This window comes from Artemia sp. Qi Xiang Cuo, chromosome 13 (assembly GCF_049724085.1).
Source record: "Artemia sp. Qi Xiang Cuo chromosome 13, ASM4972408v1, whole genome shotgun sequence".
Classification (NCBI taxonomy): Eukaryota; Metazoa; Arthropoda; class Branchiopoda; order Anostraca; family Artemiidae; genus Artemia; species Artemia sp. Qi Xiang Cuo.
Window position 1 is genome coordinate 52,677,718 of NC_142806.1, and position 17,134 is coordinate 52,694,851.

Genomic DNA, 17,134 nt, shown 5'->3' on the forward strand with positions numbered 1-17,134 from the left:
TTTGTCAGGGTTTGGACTCGCCTATAAATTCCAATAAATTGCTATATTTTAATGCACTCCTATAAAATGCCTATATTTAGGCTAAAATCCTATTATTCCTATATTTTTGGCTGAAGAGCATTAAGAACATTGCTGATTTGCAAGATTTGCAATTTTGATTCATGATTTGCAATTTTGACTGCTCATTAAGTAAGTCAAAATGTGCTTTCCTTTGCTTTTGACTCTGCTTGTAAACTGTGCTGTCTTTTGGTGTAGATTGATAATTAATTACAACTGTTGAGCTGTTTGAACTTAACTAATGCTTTGTGTTTGGCTTAGTAAGCTGCTTCTGTCTAGGCTATGCTGTTGTGTTGACTTAATAGCGTATGTTTTGTTGTTTGTCATGTTGGGCCTGTCTGAAATGAGTGAAGATCAGTATATAGGCTAGCAGTCTCTGCTTAATGAGACTGGTAGTTCTTTCTTCCAACTTATGTGTTTCCTGGCTGAACAAACGCTATAAAAGGCTGATGCAAATACAGCCCAGTTTTGGAAATATCCACATCTTCCTTTTTATGGCCTTTTAATTGCAGGATGCTATTTTGCAGGTGATGCTTGGTAATTAAGTATGGGGCCTACCAAGTTTGATAGTTCATGGCTTGCTAAGAGGGATTGCAGGAGTAGAAAGATTGATGAATGGTGTAAGACTGGAACAATCAGTACTTGTTCTTTTGCAAACTCTGCTTGAAAAATCTTGGTTGCTCAACTAAACCAACAATTTGCAATCTGCAGAACACAAAGCTACAGCTTTGTGTTCCCCTACAGCTTCACTTGATGGGACAATCTTGAGTTGATGAAACAACCAAGGATAAACCATTAGTTGGTACAAACATGTTTTGTGAGCATGATGTCACTTATAAAGCTGAGTTAATATGGACACTTCAAACGGTATAAAGTTCCATGTCTGCTAACTCTTCAGACCATATTGTCAAAACCTTCCATGCAATGTTCCCCGGTAAGATCCCTGATTGAATATCCCTGTTTGCAAAGAAACTCACATATCTGATCACCAATGTGCTGCATCTGTACTGTATGCAAATGCTTGACAAGGACAGTCAGTTGTATTTTGTACTAGAATATGACAAGACAACCAACAACGCTGGTATGAAAGAGTTATAGATACGTGTTTGATATTGATCCTCATATGGAAACAAAATCCAGAGCAGACATTTATGCACAAGTTTTATGTGCCACGCGACAAGTGATGACCTGTGTTGGAACCCTTGTTCCCAGTTTGTTCAGATAAATGTCCCTCCCAGATTCCTTTCTTTTGGCCCCTTAATTATTTTCCTTCCCCGAGTAATAATTATTAATTTTCCTTTTATTTTGTGACGCCATTTTAGGTCCTCCTAATTGCGTAGTTGGTTAATAGACCACCAGGTAAGAAATTGCGCAGTTAGGGAGCTTGACCAGTAACTTAGTAAGTCCTCAGATTGGCTGGAAAAATTCATTACCACCCCGTACCCCGTCGCAGACACGCGGCTAGCGGAGCGGGCTGGAAGAAAGAGTTCCCTTTTTAAGTCAGTTCTTTTGTAGCGTGTCTCGAATACAGTAAGATTTTTTTTATACTATGTACTCTTTTAACTTTTCAGCCTATGTAGAGTCTAAAGAGATAGTTAGAAATCTTATCAGTAACCCTTGGCTTTTAAAAGTGGCCCTGGGACCATTCGATCACGCTAGTACATACGGAAACGGTTGGAATAACCGCGGAAATCCCACTATTTTGGGCCAACAAGGGATCTCCCCCTCCAGTAAGTGGCATAGCAACTCTTTGCGCCATTTTTGCCTTTAAAAGTGGTGACCCCTGTACGTTAAACCACCAATAACCTGTATAGGAAGATTATGTCAGCCATTGAGCAGAATCAGCTGCCACTTGAAAAACTGATGATGCTAGGAGGTGACGGACAAAATGGCAACAAAAGCATTTGGAACAGGTTCAATGCCGACCAAAAGAAAGTGATGGGAAAGGGAATATTGAAGATTGGTACTTGCAACATCCATATAATCCATAATGCTTTCTTGAACGGTCTTCAGGTGTTTGGAGAAGAAAGTTCCAACTTTGTTGTTCTTGTGCATTCATTTTTTGACAGCTGTCCTGCATGTTGTGAAGACTATCAAAAGTGCCAAAAGAAAGTGGGGGTGCCAGAGAATGCTTTCATGAAGCATGTCCCAAACCAATGATTGGATGTGCCTAGCTAGAACCATGCAGCAGTGGCTGGCAATCTTAGATTACTTCCTGAATTTTCAGCCAAGAGAGAAAAAACTGAAGAATCTTCTGTCCACTCCCAAATTTCTGAAGATTGTGGCTTATATCAAAAGTATGACAATGAAGGCCCAACTCAAGTTTGTTCTAGCCTCAGCAGAACTGTTCCTGGGTTTCACCCAACTGTTTCAGAAAGAAGAACCTCTCATTCGTGATCTGCACTCAAAGATCAAATGACTAGTTTTGACACTTTGCAGATGGGTCTTTACTCCAGATTTCGTGACCAAGACTGAACATTTCTCACCAGAAATGTTGAACTATGAAATGTTTTCTATGTCAATGTGCGAAAATATTTTATTGCAGGTTTTTGCCATATTTTGAACAAATTTCCTCTGGATAAGGATGGTCTTTAGAGGCTTTACGCTATTTGAGTCCAATCAACATGAAGGATTCAAGAAGCATTGCAGACACAGCGGTTGTGGTACGCAATATTGCAATTGGAAAAAGCTCAGACGTTGCCCAGGCTGACTGGCTGCTTTTGCAAACAGAAACTGGACCCCGTGAGGACATTACTCAAATTGATCATTTCTGGAGCCATTATTTTGGTCTGGTGAATGAGCGCAGGACAGCAAGTACCCAGAACTTACCAAGCTTCTGGAAAACCAGAACTGTTTGTTATTGCAAAAGAGCTGTTTAATCTTGCATGTTCCACATGGTCTTGGTATCAACAATATCTGGATGAAAAGAATAGAAAAAAGAAGAGCCATCCGAGAAGGAGAAAGCAGCTTTTGAAGAGGACAACAAGAGGAAGTTGCTGGAGGTTCATGACAAAAAGACAGAAATAGAAGACTGGAAAGCAAATGGAAAAAACTTAGAGCATCAGATCAAGAAAAGAGAACAGTAGCAGATACTCTACTTCAGGAAGTGACTGACAGAATGAAGAAGCCTGTCGAGTCCAAGAGCTCCATAGACATTGCCCTAGCTGTTTCTTTGATAGAAGGAGCTGTGAAGTCCAGAACAAGTGAAAGAGAGCAGATGGTGGAATCTGCAAGAATGGAGCAGTCTCTTGCAAAGAGAAAAACTTACCTCATATCAAAATTGATACCCCAGAAGCAACAAGAGTGGTTTCAAGTATTTTACCTGTATCAGTCAATCATTGGCATAGCATGTGTGTCCCTTTTTTTTACTGTTTTTTACTATTTGTACAGTTTATATTTGAAAAAAAAAAAAAAGATGTAGAAACTCAGGAAATTACAAATTTATGTGACCAGGCATCCCTTGACATCTACTACAGATCTGATCCTGAGGACTTCCGAATACTATATTTGGCTTATATTTGGGCCCAGGAAATCCTATACAAATAGGACAGAGCCTATAATTTGAAACAAACTGACTTGTCTAAACCCTGCTTTGTAACTTTCCAACAATTATAGAATGATCAAAAGCAATGATGTCTAAAAAATAGTTGCAACTTGGTAACCTTTATCAAGAGCTTGATTTATGCAGCTAGTTAAATATGCTATTCCCTGTTCTTTATTCATTTCTTTCCTAAAACCAAACTGATTAAGGTGTAATATATTGAATTTCTCAAGATTTGCATAAAGTCTATTATTAATTAACTTTTCAATTATACAACTTAATAGTGGCAAAACTGAAATGGGTCTATAATTTGACTCACTAGTCCTCTTGCCTCCCTTAAATAATGGAATCACATCTGCTGTCTTAAAACAATCAGGAAATATACTAGCTTTAAAGCAAGAATTAATCAATCCCACAAAATCTTCCAAGATTGTTGGTAGAACTATATTTTATTACCTTTAGATTTAATTTATCACCTCCTGCTGAACTTGACTTCTTACTACAAACAATATTATCCACCTCAGTACAATTTGTTGGCCTTAAGTAAAGTGAAACATCAATACCTGGTGGTAAAAACTCTCAAAATTTATATCCACTGGCAGCTGAATATTTGATGATAGGTCTGACCAAATATTTCAAAAATATTCACAAACTACTATCTTCTCCATCTTTAATAACATAAGACTTACCATCTTAGGGGTCACCCTTTTAATAACTTGCCATGGTTTCTTAGGGGAACCTTCAATTTCTTCAAACTTAGAATTATAATAATTTTGCTTTGCAGCTCTTAAAACACTATTTAAAATATTTCTATACTTTTTGTAAACTGAAATAGATTCTTCACTTTTTTCAATATGCATACACTTAAAAAAATTGATGACAAATGCAAAGGATTAAATTCTTATTTATCCATGGTTTTCTTGGAGCATCTTTACAACTTAATGATGTCAACTTACAAGTACAACACTTCTCAAAAAGAATTTTTAGCTGCTGATACCAAAGACCCATTTTTTGATTAGGGTCTTCACTGCTCTTAAGAATAGTAGACCAGACAAACTGTAGAAACCATGACTTAAAACTAGAAAGTGTTTTAGTATTTATAATAATTGAGGGCTCATTTTGTTTTCCTGCACCCATTAGGTGTGGTTTGGACACACTCAGTGAATAGGACCCAAAAACAGCATTATGATCAGATACATCATTTACAAGGATATGTGGTTGCCAAGCTTTATGGTTAGAAAAAATATTATCTATAAGGGATATATCAGTTCTAGCTATGCACATAGGTATATTAATTCCTGGAAATAGTCCAAAAGCCCAAAGACTATTCTTAAAACCCAAAACCTGTGGATCAGCAATCTCAACAAATCCCATTCAATCAACATTAAAATCTACAGCAAGGAAACACAGGTTTGTATTAATTGGTAGAGACATCAAACACACGTGGAATTCTCTAAATGTTGAAAACACAGATTTATAACATATTGCCACTAATATACTAGAATTTTGATTCAATAATTCAATGACCAAATTTTCAAAACTCATTTCTCTATAAACACAAAGATCATCCTTATTTTGGCATGGCAAATTTTTACTCACATATGCTCCTAGTCCCCCTCTCTCAATGCTTGTAGATTATATAATCTGCATAACCCTTTTTCATAGCAAGGATAAGAGATAAAGGTATTACCTTCAAGGGTCCATAAAGGACTTCAAGTTGAATTTCCAAATAAAACAACTATTATATTCAGAAGGAGTATAAAAAAGGCATCAAGTGGTATATTCGTTTTATTTGTAGGTCAGTAAAGTAAACTGCTCCAAATTTACCCACATTTGTTTATCAACAATTGTTGATCAATAGAATTTTTTGCAAGAACAGAAGTTGTTACTATTGAGGAAATAAATGTCAATATTTTCAAAACCTTTGAACATTATTTTACTATTTTCAATTAAACTCATGTTTACTCCCACAATTTTTTTGTTTGTGAACCTTTTTGGGGGAAAAGCGATAGGTAATTCAAAAGAAAGGGCCTTAATATGTCTTATTTTAGGCAACATAGCAAGTTAACTATATGTACATAACCTTTATGACAAATTAATTTTTTTTTTCTCTCTTTTAAATTGTAAAAAAAAAACATGATATCCAGCCTTAAAATATCCTGCTTGGATTTCTCAAAAAAAGGAAGAAAAGATAAACAACAATTTTAATTATAGGTTGTTTTCATCCACATTGTTGAATAACAGAACCTATTTTGGTCACTAGAACACAGTGAACACTAGAACACAACAATGACTTGCAAGAACAGATTGTTGATCAACAATGTTGCCAGAAAAAGCCTTTAGACAAAAAGGGTTACTTTTAGATTGTTAATTTATGTCCATTCTTATGATTTCGTTCATGTTATTGGCAGTTCATCCCCAGCCCATTAATATCCTCATATAGCCCTGGGCTATAGAAATAAAAACTAACCAAAAATATGGAATTTTCACTATAATATGCAGCAAGTATTTATGAATCAAATTTCCTTGGTTTTTCCTAATTTTTATCTGTCTTGATTCAGTTTTCATCAGTTATATTAGCTTTTTAAACGTAGCCTATGGATATGAGACTATTAGTGGAGGTCATGGGATGAATTGTAAAAAATGCAAGCAAATTATAAAAAATAAACATAAAATTAGCAATCTAAAATAGTCTATCTTTTTGTTTGGCATGTCTACTATTCTAGACCTCTACCAAATAATTTTTTTTTAATATTAAATGTCTAAGAAAACAGTAGAACTAAAAGATCAGCTCAACATATGCTAAATTCTACTTTTTTTCCTTGTGATGTTTATAGTCATGTTTGTGACATTCCCCCCCCCCCCCTAATAATCCCAGGTTTAGGGTAAGGTACACAGTTGTCAGACAGCTAATCACCACTTTAACAGTCAAATTGCTTAGAAGTTTCTAATATACTAGGCTCTCTAGAAATTTGACTTTTTCAAAATTAATTTGGCAATATTTTCTCAATAAGAATATGACAAGCTTATCAGCTAGTGAGTTAAAGTATCAGCCAATCCCAACTAAACAAGGCTGTATATATTGTGTCCTGCATCAGGAGCCTCTTGTGCATATTTAGGAAAAACATATTTCAATTTAGATATATGTCCTAGTACTAGGGGTCTTACCCTGTAAACAAAATTAAGATTAAAAGTGGTGAAGTTCTTATTTTACAATACAAGAAGTATCAATTAATTACAAAAACATCTTTCTTTCTATTTTCATCCACATTCTTAAATAATAAAATTTTTCTGTTTCAATTTTTCTTCTGTTTTTGAGCATGTTTTTCAGTCAATCTGAAAAAAAGCAATTTAACAATGAACTAATATTTGCCATTTATACCTTGGAATTGCCAACAAGAATAGCCAACATAGTAAAAAATAAACAATTACCTTAGTTTGATCCTTGGTTTTGGGCTAGTGTGTCATCCTTGGACTGATTAATGTCAGGAGTATAAAGTCAAGTTGCTTCTAATAAAGAAGTGGGTGCAATTGCTCTGATACCACAGAATGTTGCATCTGGCATAAGCCCTTTATTAGGATTGTATAAAAATGATGTCATTTCACTTGTTGATAGATAAGTCTATCATTCATCTGTCCATACGTCATTCCTAGGGAGGAACTAAGGCCATAGAACTAGTCATAGAACTAAGGGATGACAGATTGGATTGATTTTGGGTTGATTTGTGATGGACAGTGTCCACTGGACTTGTATACAAAATGGGGGACTGAATTTGTTTCGACTTACTGGCAAACAAGTGATACAAAAGGCTGTATCCATGAAGTTTTAAACCCCCCTTTTCTCCGAATTTTGGTCCCGCTTGTAAAAACTTTACAAAATTCATATAAAAATGTTTTTGATATGTTAAAAAAATTTACCCCCCCCCCCCACACACACCCAAGAAAAAATCGGTATATGCACTTGTTGACACGTTTCAGATACCAAAATAATTTTTACCAAAGAAATTATTATTGTTTCTATACTTTTTTTCAAATTTGCTATGGAATGTCAAGACATTGGTCTCCAAAATAGATTTTCCAAATCAAGATAATCTCTGCAGTTCTAGGAGCCCTTGGACCAGGGAAGCAAAATTTCCTTTTCTGAATAAAAGCATTGAACTATATTTGTAATAACTGAACTTAATACATTTAAATAGTAAAATAAAATCCTATAATAGCATATTTTCGAAAAAATCGCTGAATTTCCTGCTTTGGCATCACTCTTTATGTAGTACTAATGTTTTGTGCATATTTAGACCAGCCAACTGCTGCCTGAACTCAAGTAAAGAAACATCTTGAGATGTTAGAAAGATGAAAGCTGGAAGTTGCAAAAGACTGCTTCTCTGTAGCCTAAGCACTAAGCATGGATTCATGGTGAAAGACTGATCAATTTATTCTTGTCTATATTTGATGCATAATTTCTATTCTGCCTTTATAATTTTCTTCTGTTTCAGGAAGAGGAGGTGGAGGTAGAGGATTCAGAGGTGGTGGTGGTGGTTATGGAGGAGGCTATGACCAAGGGCCTCCAGAAACTGTAAGTAAATAATTTAATTAGGTAAATTATTTTTCTTTAAGTTGAAAAAGATTTTCTTTTAGTTGAAGTTTAAATCCTTTGAAAGAAGGGATCAGAGGATTATTGTGAAGGGGTAGGGGAGTGACAATAGAAAAAAGTGCGCTTTTTACCACTGTTTTGAGAGAAGAAGGAGGGGTTTTAAAATAACCAGGATACATCTCCTTTTACACTGGTTTTATATTGGGGAACCTATTGCCTCTGACTGGTTTGGGATAGTTGTGGCTACTGTAATTTACAGTGGCTTTACTATTGTTGATATCTACAGTCTCTACTCGTCTTTTGTGGAAATGATATATATTTCTCTGCAATATAAATACAAACAACAGGTCAAAGAATAGGGATTTTTTTTTGTAAGACAGTGGAACTCAAACCTCAAATATGACCTTTAAAACTAAGTTCTTTTAAAAACAGCCCAAAATCCTCATTTCTACAAAGTTCAATGAATCCTCACTTCAGCAAAGTCCTGTTTGAATTCTGTTGAAGTAAGGATTTTGGAACTGTTAAAAAAAAAAAAAAAAAATAAAGGTCGTATTTTAATGTGTTTCTTTTTATATTTATTCATTTGTGTTTTAATGAGGACAGCCCTTGGATATAGCATCAAAATATTCATTTGAGGTTTGAGTTCCACGGTCTTGCAAACAATATATTGTTTTACTTATTGTTTGAGTTTATGATTGAAAGGTAGTGTGGTTTTTGTTGCTATTTATTTCTCTGCACTGAACCAGTGGCGCCAATTCATGAAAAGGTTGGGGGGGGGCAAATTTTTTCAATGAAAATAAAGAAAAAAGATATTTTTCAATGAAAATACCAAAAATAGTATTATTTTTTTTTAAATCCGGGGTAACAAATGCCTTCTGCCTCCCTCAGTTGGTGTAATTGCAATGAACTGTGCAGATTCACAAAGTCTTTAGATATCAAAACAAATACTTGTTTTATTGTAATTCCTGAAGGATCAAGTTCTTCCGAAAAATTTGCATAATTGAATTTCTCTATTGCTATACTTTATAACCGCGATCGTGGAGCAGATATTTGAGCAATAGAAGGGTTTTGAGTCGAAAAGATTGGCCTCTTTTTTGGCTGCGTAGGCAGATATAGGTGATTTCACTTTTTGACTTGATACACACATAATTGAAATACTTAAATTTTTTTCATGGTTTTTGGCATATCAGATGGATTGAATCAGACGCTGTTGCATGGATTATATCTTTCCCTTGGCTAAAAACCCAAAATTCTTGTAAATGATTTTAATTACTTCTACCCAACAAATGCTGCTTTGGGTTAAGTTTTGAATCTGCGGTTTTGCCACTTCTCAGGAAGGATCTGCTTCATTCATAATTCCATGTTGTTTTGATTACAACAAATTATAGCCATCCATGTTTTTTTATACCTTCATTTTTCAATAAGTTTTTGTCTTACCTTTCTTAGCAGGACACTAAAATAATTAGGAAGTGTTAACTGATAGTCCTTTAAGATTTATGTTCCCTGTGACAGTTTTGGTATGCTCTTTTTCTGCTCTTCTACAGTTTAATACATCCATGAGAGAAGAAATTTTTTTCTATAGCTGAGATTCAGTTCTATCCATTTACCAAACTAATTTTTTAAAATTGGGTATGTATAGTTCTTTTAGATTAAAAACAGTTGAAATTTCTTTCAGAATCGTTGAAAAAAAGAGACAATTTTCTTATGTGCATTTAAATTCTTCTTTTCTAGATGCTTTCTAAAGAAAAAGTATTGGCAATATCATTATTCTGGGTTGGTGAGTGGATAGATTTGATATTAATGAATTTAATAAGATAAACATAGATCCACAATAAGTAGGGAATTTGTATGTGTCTCAAAGTAAGTTAATAATCCATTCTGGGTTTTTAATATAATCCATATATTGATTTACAACCATTAAAATTGAAATTTTTTATGATATGTTTCAAAGCCAAAACATTTAATCTATCTTGCAAAATTTGACAACACTGCTTATTAATTTTTTGCAACTCTTTTGTAATAAAATTTTGAATGATGTCTTTTTAGGTTGTGCCTATGGGTCACTTTTTGCACCCATGCGAGAATGACATAGTTGTCAAATGTACAATATGATATGTTTCAAAGCCAAAACATTTACTCTATCTTGCAAAATTTGACAACACTGCTTATTAATTTTTTGCAACTCTTTTGTAATAAAATTTTGAATGATGTCTTTTTTTAGGTTGTGCCTATGGGTCACTTTTTGCACCCATGCGAGAATGACATAGTTGTCAAATGTACAATTGAAGATGTACCTTATTTCAATGCACCCATATTCCTAGAAAACAAACAGCAGGTTGGAAAGGTAGATGAAATTTTTGGAACACTTAGGGATTATTATGTGTCGGTTAAATTGAGTGAAGACGTCAAAGCCAAGTCTTTCAAAGACGAAAAGGTAGGTTCCATTAATATCCTTAATAATTTATGTTATTTATTCTTAATTTATTATTTAATTGTTTGATCCTCAATTATTTCCTTAATTTTTCGTTAGTTCTGCTTGAATCCTTATATTGCACATGATGCTATTTTGGCAACGACCAGGGGTTACTATGCTGAAAACTTTCAAAAAGGAGCTGAAACTAGCATATCTAGCTTTCAACAACAATCCACATACAGTAATTCAGTTGTATTTTATCCTTTCTCCTTATTACCACCTCGTCATCAAAGATTTTCGCCACGCTGTTCTTGGGTCCCCTTCAAGCCGGCTTCTGGGGATCAAATGGGACTACTCTGCTCAAAACTTTTAGTTGTTTCTTCAATTTTTCCTTCAGCCTCCCTTTGCCATTTTGGTTTTTAATAAAATAACATTCCTGATTCCATCTTAAAAAAAAACCTGTTATCTATAAATTTGTTATTGATGTAGGAACAATAGGAGATCTAAGGGATCAGAGTAGGTAAAAAAAAGAGTATTTAAGGCAACAGGGATGTCTATAAGTATTTATAAACGAATTAAACATGGCATAGCTTAAAATTCTTATTGAAAACAATTCTCAATAAGGCTAGTTTAATTTGGCCAAACCACCTAGAAAACAGCTATTCTGTAGACGAATAAAATTATACTGGAATTGAAGCTGATGATTGAAAGCTGATGTAGGTAGATTGCTGTTGAAAGCCTGATGTGCTAGTTTCGAGCTTAGTTTTCTAATTACAATGATGTAATGTATAATGTTGTTAAAATCAAATTTGTGTGAAGGTTGTTTAAGTATGTGTTTTTCAGCTAAACCGAACATTTTTTTAACCAAATTGTATTTAATTAACGCGCAAGATTTTGAGTTTTCGTGATGGATATGTTTGATCATTTTGGCTCTCTTGAAAGCCCTTTCAAAAAAAATTGTCTCAAGTATTCGAAGTTTGCTGTATTATCCTGTTTATAGTTTGCTTGCTGTGTTAACACATTTAGCTGAATTCAGAAACACTTCGTGTCTTTAAACCCTACTATTTACAAACCAAGAAAAAATAGATTGGATTATCCAATTTCCATTATTTTGAAAATCGAATTAACAAGTTAAATAATGTCCTAATCCAAACATACAAAGACAAATGCTAATAATCAGAGGCATCATGACTTTCAAAGACAAATCCCATTACTACTACTCCTACTACTAACAACTCACTGCAGCACCAAGCCACTCGAGGCCAACACAGCTACGCGCGCTTCTCCATCTCAATTTATTTATAGCCTCCCTCTTGAGACCCTCCCAAGAAGTTCCAATTTCGCTTAAATCCTTCCTTGCGGCTTTCTCCCACCCAATTCCGGAACGACCTGCTTTCCCTTTGGCCTTAGATGGTTTTCCCAAAAGACCAATCTTTGGGCGTCCTTCATCTCCAGAACGTGTCCTAGTCATCTCAACCTTTCTCTCATTATAGCCCAAAAAAGCAGATGACCCCATTTTTTCGTACAGCTTACTGTTTAGAATACGGTCATTCAGATGGATACTCAAAACAGTCTGTAGACAAATATCTAATAAATCTTCCTCCGTCTTTCGGAGCGCCCCGTGCACTTCAGAACCATACTTTGCCACTGTCATCACCGTAGCTTGTAATGTTCTAATCTTGAATCCATATTTCTTCCATTCTTTTTTCAGTTGTGAAAAAACTGCTGGGCCTTGGCTGTTCTACATATAATAGCTTCACTGCATCCACCATCTTTCCTAACAATACTACCCGGATAGGTGCATATCTCGGCTTGATCGATCTTCTTGTTACCCAACGTCACCGCTTCAACGTAATTTATTCCCAGTCAAAGCGACTTTGCCTTCTCAACATTAATTTTTTAAGCCTTTTTTTGCATCCTGAACTCTTAAAATCTTCCAAAAATAATTTGTTGGCTAACCTATTTATCTAGAACCCTTAAACATCTGCATAATCTAAGTCTAAGAGAGTTTTACCTTCCCATTTGGTTCTATGCTCCCCTATAGCCTTAGCTGTGTTCCTTAAGACAAAGTATTTAAAAATAATTCGTATAACTGGGAATAGAATACAACCCAGCCTAACTCCTGATTTAATACTAAACCAGCTACTAACATAATTTGCTACTTTAACTGCAGCAGTTTTGTTCTTATATACAGCCCTAATCACTTTTATATTTGTCTGGCATACCTACAAGGATAGGACCTTCGTTAAAGCTCTTCTATGGGCTGTATCAAACGCGCTCTCATAATCTATGAAGTTGATTACTAAAGGGGTATGATGTCTCTGGTACTTCTCAATTATTAATCTAAGAGTGAAAGTTGCAACTGAAACGTCGGTTCGACGCTGTATGCGTCAGCAATGGCCCTGGAAAATCTTTATCTCTTACCCTTTTATTATTGTATTCATTTTCTCAATAAATATGAATTATTTTATAAATCTTATGATTTTACTGATTATTATTATTTTTATCCATCCTATCCCTGGAATGGGTGTAAACTTTTTATACTTAAGGTTCAACTTTTGTTTGTTGCATTATTAGTGATTATTCTTCAAGTTGGAGAAATTTAGCCAAAGCTGGAGTTAATTTTTGTGGCGGGGGAGATGGATTTGACGTCGTTTTGGCATGCGGGGAATAAAGGCCCGAGAACTTGATTGATTTTGCTGTCAAAGAACTTGATTGCCAATGACAATGAAAAGTGAATGACAACACCACACACGTATATGCATTGAAAAAAGCACTTCAGAAACTATTTTGATTTCCTTTTTCGGGGGGGGGGGGATTTTGCCGTCAAAGCACTTGATTGTCAATGATAAATGAATGATAATATCACAGACGTAATTAAAGCGAAAGAATGTGTCACAGAAGAAGCTTCAAGCGGCTATTCGCTTTTAAACGGATGATGGATGGACTGTTTGATTTGTACCTTGGCATAACTGACGATTTAATTTTAATTCTTTGATTAATTTGGAAACCCATTGTATTTAATTTTTATTTTTCAATTCCCAATTTGCTTTCCCTGGTAAAAATCATTCTTATTTTATCTTTGAATATTTATTGGAATTCTTATTTTTTTTAGAGTTCCATTATTATATTACATTATTTTTTGTTGGTTAAAGTTTTCAAATAAACTAATGCGTTTGTTCTTTATTTTTTTCAATTTTATATGTTTTCTTTTTCCGTTTTAATTTTCCTGTAATCAATCTATTAATAATGTTGTTCTTTTTTTTTAGTTTTTCATTGACCCAGCCAAGTTGTTACCTCTTCAAAGATTCCTCCCTAGTGCTGGTGGTCGTGTGGCAAAACGTGGAGGTGGAAGAGGTGGCCCTGGAGGACGAGGAGGCAGAGGTGGATTTGGAGGAAGAGGAGGATTCGGTGGAAGAGGGGGATCTAGTGGGAGGGGTGGATTTGGTGGAAGAGGCGGTGGCGGATTTGGTGGAAGAGGTGGTGGTGGTGGGTTTGGTGGAAGGGGTGGTGGTGGCCGTGGTGGTTTTAGCAGAGGTGGATTCAGAGGAGGACGATAGAATTGTTTTGTTATACCTCGAAATAAATTTTTACCAGAGCTCAGCGTTTTACCTTTTTTGTGCGTTCTGAGAAGGAACTATTTTTCATATGAATTATACTATTAGGTAAGGATAGGACAACTTTATAGTAAATTAGATGCAAAATGTGGCTTGTGCTATCAAATATGTCAGTAGATCTGAATTTCAGCTCGTATGTGAAATTGTTTAATTCTTGGGAATTGTTTCGAAACGATTAATTAGTCCCTGAAAATTGATTAGAGACTTTTAACAAGAAAGAAATCTAATTCAGAAAAGGCTCCGGAATTTTTTGTAGTCTATGTGTCTGTGAATGGTTTGATGATGATTCAAATTTTGCCTCTAAAACTGAAGTAATCCCACGTTCCAATTTCGTTTGAATTATAAAGCTAGAGAGGTTAGAAATATTAAAGAAAGTTGAGAAAAAGTAAAATTAATTAAACGAAGTTTTGTGTCGCGATGTTTCCTCTTACTTACCGTTTGATACATGGAAAAAATTTAATTTCGTTTGAATCATAAAGCTAGAGAGGCTATAAATATTAAAGAAAGTAAAGTGAAAAGTAAAGAAAGTAGAGAGAATATAAAATTAATGAAATGAAGTTTTGTTTCAGGATATTTCCTCTTACTTAAGGTTTGATACCTAGAAACAATTTAATTTCGTTTGAATCATAAAGCTAGAGAGATTAGAAATATTAAAGAAAGTAAAGAAAGTAGAGAGAAAGTAAAATTAATAAAATGAAGTTCTTTTTCAGGATATTTCCTCTTACTTAACGTTTGATACATGGAAAAAATTTAAATTCGTTTGAATTATAAAGCTAGAGAGGTTAGAAACATTAAAGGGAAAAGTAAAGAAAGTAGAGAGAAAGTAAAATTAATGAAACGAAGTTTTATGTCGCGATGTTTCCTCTTACTTAACGTTTGATACATGGAAAAAATTTAATTTCGTTTGAATCATAAAGCTAGAGAGGTTGTAAATATTAAAGAAAGTAAAGGGAAAAGTAAAGAAAGTAGAGAGAAAGTAAAATTATTGAAATGAAGTTTTGTTTCAGGATATTTCCTCTTACTTTACGTTTGATACATGGAAAAAATTTAAATTCGTATGAATTATAAAGCTAGAGAGGTTGTAAATATTAAAGAAAGTAAAGGGAAAAGTAAAGAAAGTAGAGAGAAAGTAAAATTATTGAAATGAAGTTTTGTTTCAGGATATTTCCTCTTACTTAACGTTTGATACATGGAAAAAATGTCATTTCGTTTGAATCATAAAGCTAGAGAGGTTGTAAATATTAAAGAAAGTAAAGGGAAAAGTAAAGAAAGTAGAGAGAAAGTAAAATTATTGAAATGAAGTTTTGTTTCAGGATATTTCCTCTTACTTTACGTTTGATACATGGAAAAAATTTAAATTCGTATGAATTATAAAGCTAGAGAGGTTAGAAATAGTGAAGGGAAAAGTAAAGAAAGTAGAGAGAAAGTAAAATTAATGAGACGAAGTTTTGTGTCACGCTGTTTCCTCTTACTTAACGTTTGATACATGAAAATTTTCTTGCCGGTATTTATTCCTTGCTCGACATTTTTCTACCATTTGCCTCCTCGTTTCCACAGTCGTAATATATTTTTCTAAAGGGGATACAGCCCTCCCTAATGACTTAAGTAACCATTCTTATCTGCGATCTTCTTGGCTGTATAACACCTTCCTATGTCAACTTTTGTTCCATTCTTCTAATGCCCCACCACTTTCCTGCCGCTTTCATGCAGCTGTGAGATATGTGGAGGAAAGTTTATGGTCTGTATTCTATGTGCGCTTTGGCTGTCCCATTTGCCGTCTCACTGAGGTTCTCGGAAAAATTTTTCGATCCGAGTTACCGTCTTTTCTTTTCTTTTTTTAATTTTGCTCAAATCTTTACTCTGAATGGTCAATCATGTCTTGTCGATAGAAAACTATTCCGAGTTTTCGTTTATTTCTAATTAAAAAAAAAAATATTCCTTAAATCTTTACTTTGAGTGGTTAATCTTGTCTTATCGATAGAAAACTATTCCGAGTTTCCGTCTTTTCTAATTAAAAAAAAAGTATTCCTTAAATCTTTACTTTGAGTGGTTAATCTTGTCTTATCGATAGAAAACTATTCCGAGTTTACGTCTTTTCTAATTAAAAAAAAAGTATTCCTTAAATCATTCATCATCTTGTGCACAAAGATGCAGTTTTTTCTCAAAAAAGTGATAAAGGCTGTCTGATAAAGTAATAGGGCATCTCAATTTGAAAAATGAATCATACACATAGAAAAGAAATCCTTGCATTTACTTTAGAGTTGGGATGGATTTGACAGTGAAACAAGATAGGATAAAAATCCTCCAGAACCACCGATGGCACATAGGGTGTCAAATTAACGTTTCAATTACTGGGACAGGAGGCAAGTCCGTCATCCAGGCTTGCGCCAGTTGAGCTTGAACCCCGGATCCTGTATTACTAAGCAGAAAACCAATATGTTGGGCTACCCCAGGGTTTGAGGGAGAACAGAATACTAGAATCAATGTAAGCGGTGTTTTCGTCTGATATGTTGTGTAAACGGTCCTAGTATATTACAACCCAAGCCAAAATCATCTTCTATATTATATTCTTCTGCATATTAAAAGGTCTCAGAAATCTTCAAAATCAAAAGCCCCATCTAAATTTTAAAAAAAAACAACTACTGTGTCAACATACAATAACAAATCTGAAAGAGTGATTTCAAGGTCTCACTTTAGCGCAAAAAATACCTGCGCTTCGAGAATATATTTGAGAAGCATATGCATAGGATTAGGCTAAATGTAGTTCCAGAAGTCAAGGAAAACATTCAAAAGGCTAATCTATATTAGCATAGGCTCGCTATGCCTAACAAAAAATATAATTTTTATCTTCTATGCTTATTTCCCTAGAAATATCCCCCAGGCCTTAAATATTAAAATCATGGACTAAAAGGACA

The 17,134-nt window shown here is 34.4% G+C and overlaps 1 protein-coding gene across 1 annotated transcript in view; it reads left to right on the top strand.

Annotated features, from left to right (window-relative positions):
• The window catches only part of LOC148945410 (H/ACA ribonucleoprotein complex subunit 1-like), a 30,597-nt gene extending 16,404 nt beyond the window's left edge, over positions 1-14,193 (top strand). The window contains exons 2-4 of the mRNA XM_089099136.1: positions 8,092-8,171; positions 10,411-10,623; positions 13,872-14,193. Coding sequence (XP_088955262.1) covers positions 8,092-8,171; positions 10,411-10,623; positions 13,872-14,162 — 584 coding nt within the window. The 3' untranslated portion in view covers positions 14,163-14,193. The remainder of the gene's footprint in view (positions 1-8,091; positions 8,172-10,410; positions 10,624-13,871) is intronic.
• The last annotated feature ends 2,941 nt before the right edge of the window (positions 14,194-17,134 follow it).